The following is a 4,195-nucleotide window of genomic DNA, read 5'->3' on the forward strand; positions in this document are numbered from 1 at the left end:
TGCTTGGACATAAATGCGCATGTTTTTTTAGCGCACCACATCGCCGCAAATCGCACTTTTACAAATCGCACTTTTCAGTCATAATTCGCATATTTAATGTGATGCGTTTTGGAGGCTGAAAAGTGCGAAGAGGTGCGATTTGCGGCAAAGTGGTGCGATTTTAAGTAACAAAAAAGTGCGAATTCTTCCGCCGGTCATGTGCGATTTTTGGACCAACCGGAGTGCGATTTACAAAACTGTCTCTGCATGACTAAGAACCCCCCAACCTATTGGCCCACCTGTGTCCCCTCCATTATGCATCACACCCCCTATATAAAGGGGCATTGGCGCCATTTCACTCTTTGATAGGAAGTAAGGAGCATGGAGAGGAGCAGTGGCAGTGTGAGTTCAGGAAGAGGTGTTGGTGGCAGAGTGAGGAGTGGCAGAGGGAGCAGTGGCAGAGTGAGGAGTGGCAGAGGAAGCAGTGGCAGAGGGAGCAGTGGCAGAGGGAGCAGTGGCAGAGGGAGCAGTGGCAGAGGGACCAGTGGCAGCAGCCAGACAAGTGTGAGAGGCAGCAGTGTGGCAGGCAGCATGGCCACAGCAAGGGCAGCCCCACACCCGGCCCTGGGCGTCCAGCCCCAGCAGGAGGAGGTGGAGGATCCGCTGGCATCCCCATCCTACAGCCAAGACCTTGACCATACCCCACACCAGCTGCAGGAGGGCCACATGTCAGAGGTGGAGGAAGATGGTGGTGAGGAGGAGGAAGACACTGCCATGGAGGAGGAGGGCTACATGGCTGGTGTTGAAAATGAGGAGGTTGAAGCTGGCCGCACCAAAAGTGGCAGAAAGGTACGCTTTTCATATGAAGAAAATGCAGCACTTGTCCGGGCTATCCTGCCAGTGTTTGAGCGTTTGCTTGGCAAATCTCACCACAAGACCACTGCACAGCGCAAAAGGGCTATGCGGAAGGACATCACCCAGGCGGTGAACGCTGTCAGTCAGCACAAGCGCCTGGTCCGCAATGTGAAAAAGAGATTTAACGACATCAAAAGGCAGTTGAAGAATAAAATAGGCATGGAGTTGGAGGAGGCCACCAAGACTGGAGGAGGAAGCCCCACCACTGTGTGCTACAATTCATATGAGGTGAAGCTGAAGCGCATCATACCCCCTGAGGTCCTGCCTGGCATGCACGTGGCCGCAAACGCCATCAAGAGCTGGTAAGTGTGACCACATGCAATCCTAAACATACATGCTAATGTATTATAACTATAATGTTCACTTGTATTGTTATGCTAAGTAAAGTGCTGCTGTGGAACTACATAGCCAAGAAAGGTCATGCACAAGAAATTGCCTGCTACTCCTTTAAAATTGCTGCTAATGCTGGGCCTTGTAGTTCCACAACTGCTCACATTGATTAACACTGTAACATTCTTTCTAGCAGCCTAACATGTATGTGGACAAAAACCCAGAGGTGTACTGGTGGTTTAGCTGTCATGCCTACATACCAAAGATTATACAATAGTTGTCATGTGTACAATAGTTTAATATTAATAATGTAACACAAAAATCTTTGGGTACAAAAAAAAAATGGTGGCGAAGAAATAAAGCAGTCCTTGTCCAAAGGGTATTGTCCATTATTGTCATCTCAATGCCTGTTTGCAGAAAATGCTTCGCCATTGCAAGGTCCATAATGCCTGCCCATCTTTCCTTCTACAGATTGTCAATCCCGAAGTGCTGCGGCATCCAAGACCAGAAGGCCCGTTGCTGCAGAATATGCGGAAGCAGGTAAATGAACAAAAAACACACCATTACACATACAGTACACACACCCATGTCACCTCAACAATATCTCACACCACATTCATCTCCTGCGGTACTTGTGTATTATAACGGCGCCCACGAAATCGGCCGAAAATCGGCCGAAAATCGCATGGAAAAATCGGATGCGATTTTGCGGCCGATTTTTAGGCCGATTTTCGGCCGATTTCCGGCCGATTTTCGACAATTTGCATGCTGTTCCATTATTGCAAACCTTGCACACCCCCGATTTCCATCGTAGTGCATCGCATGCAATATAGTGGCATGTGATGCATGCCATGCGATGCATGTGAAGCGATTCGATTTGTAATTGTACAAACACCCTGATGGGTGCTTACAATGTTAAATGCACCGCCATTGTTAACGCCACCCCCACTATCAACGCCAACCCGAAGCGTGGCGAGCGCAGCGAGCCCGCGAGGGGCGGCGGTACGCGTCCTCCGACCTTTTCATACCCCCACTATCCACGTCGGCGTGGAGTTGATTTTAGATAGTGTGGCGAGCGCAGCGAGCCACCGAGCCCGAAGCGTGGCGAGCGTAGCGAGCCCCGCGAGGGGACGCGGAATACATGTAAAGTAATCCGCGTCCCCTCGCTGCGCTCGCCACGCTTCGGGCTCGGTGGCTCGCTGCGCTCGCCACACTATCTAAAATCAACTCCACGCCGACGTGGATAGTGGGGGTATGAAAAGGTCGGAGGACGCGTAGCGCTGCGCTCGCCACGCTTCGGGTTGGCGTTGATAGTGGGGGTGGCGTTAACAATGGGGGTGCATTTAACATTGCAAATCACATCGCATCGCATGCCACTTGCTGGCATGCGTTGCTATGCGATATTTAATTGTACAATCAGGGGCATTTTCCCGAAAATCACATCACATACCATCGCATAGTACCTGGGGGTGTGCAAGGATGGAATAACATGCAAATCATCAGGAAATGGCCGAAAATCGGCAAAAAAATCGGCCGAAAATCGGACGCAAATCGGACGCAAATCGGATGCAAAATCGCATCGCAGATCAAATCGGCCCAAAATCGGCAGAAAATCGGCCGCAAATCGGCCATTAAATCGGATGCGATATCGGATGCGATTTGGATTAAATCGGGCGCCGTTATAATACACAAGTACCTCTCCTGCTGCTACATTGCAATGGAAATGATTGTCATCTGAGCTAGCCATGTGACATATTATTAATGTCAATGTTACATGCTGTATCGGGGTACATGTGTAAGTACATAACACCCCTAGGTATGTGCGTCCAGCATCTCATGCCCTATGTAAAACAGTATAGAGGACAGTGTGGCCTATATATGCATGAGTACTTACCTCTTCATCTGTATCCACAGGTGCTATACAACTAGGGTCAAACCAACCAGATTCTTCAATGATGGTGCTAGACGAAATGGACATCATTCTTGAGCCAGTCGACACCTTTGCGGCAGAGGAAGAAATACAGACCTCGTCACAGAGTGATCTTCCCCCAAGTGGGGTGTCTCCCAACCCACCCCCACCCACCAACACACCCCATACAGCCGCTTCGGCTTCCCAAGTAGCTAACTCCTTGGTCAATTTCAAGGAAAAACAGATAGAATTCATGGCCTCCCAAAGCCTCCAAATAGGTAATATCCAGGGGTACATGCGTGACACCTTCCTTCAGTTACGCAAAATGGCACGTAGTGTACGGGTAGGTGTAGGCACTCATGTGCGCATTGCTAACAGCATTGACACCCGTTTTGCTGAGCAAACTGCTGCTGTAAGGGAGCAGAATAGGCATATTGGGCCTTATTTTGGTTCATTCTTTCTGACAAAATCCTTCTTAGATGGACAAAACCATGTGCACTGCAGGGGGGGGCAGATGTAACATGTGCAGAGAGAATTAGATTTGGGTGAGTTATTTTGTTTCTGTGCAGGGTAAATACTGACTGCTTTATTTTTACACTGCAATATAGATCTCAATTTGAAGTAAAACCCCACCCAAATGTAATTCTCTCTGCACAAGTAACACCTGCCCCCCTGCAGTGCACATGGTTTTGCCCATCTAAGAAGGATTTTGTCAGAAAGAATGAACCAAAATAAGGCCCATTGGCAGCCTGGCGCAAAGTATTGCTGCACTCACCCAATCTTGCACAGCGCAGACTAATGCCTTACTAGCTATGCAGGCCCAAATACAGCAGCTGGAAGCCAATGTGGGAGGTGGCGCAGCATCCACCCTCAGCAGTGTATCCAGCACCCCAATAAGTGGCTCCCCCACTTCCCCACCCCGTCGGAGTGTTAGGACCCGTGGTGGGCTTGGTACAGGGTCTAGAAGTGGTGTAGGGGTGCCTGATGCTGGGAGAAGGTAGCTCCTACATATGTTTCTTTATTTTTCCCATTCCCAATCATCTTGTAACATGCCCCCAGAGT

The 4,195-nt window shown here is 49.5% G+C and overlaps 1 protein-coding gene across 1 annotated transcript; it reads left to right on the plus strand.

The window, feature by feature from the left end:
• The first annotated feature begins 206 nt into the window (after positions 1-206).
• Positions 207-3,567, plus strand: LOC146036040 (uncharacterized). Its single transcript, XM_083159807.1, has 2 exons — positions 207-1,764; positions 3,139-3,567. The coding sequence occupies exon 1, from the start codon at positions 361-363 to the stop codon at positions 1,198-1,200; it is 840 nt and encodes a 279-aa protein (XP_083015933.1). The 5' UTR covers positions 207-360; the 3' UTR covers positions 1,201-1,764; positions 3,139-3,567.
• Positions 3,568-4,195: the final 628 nt, after the last annotated feature.

The sequence above is a fragment of the Crinia signifera genome, chromosome 9, assembly GCF_055691185.1.
Source record: "Crinia signifera chromosome 9, ASM5569118v1, whole genome shotgun sequence".
Classification (NCBI taxonomy): Eukaryota; Metazoa; Chordata; class Amphibia; order Anura; family Myobatrachidae; genus Crinia; species Crinia signifera.

What these genes read in the sequence shown, in the direction of transcription:
- LOC146036040 (XM_083159807.1), top strand. Translation starts at nt 361, where the DNA reads ATGGAGAGGAGCAGTGGCAGTGTGAGTTCAGGAAGAGGTGTTGGTGGC.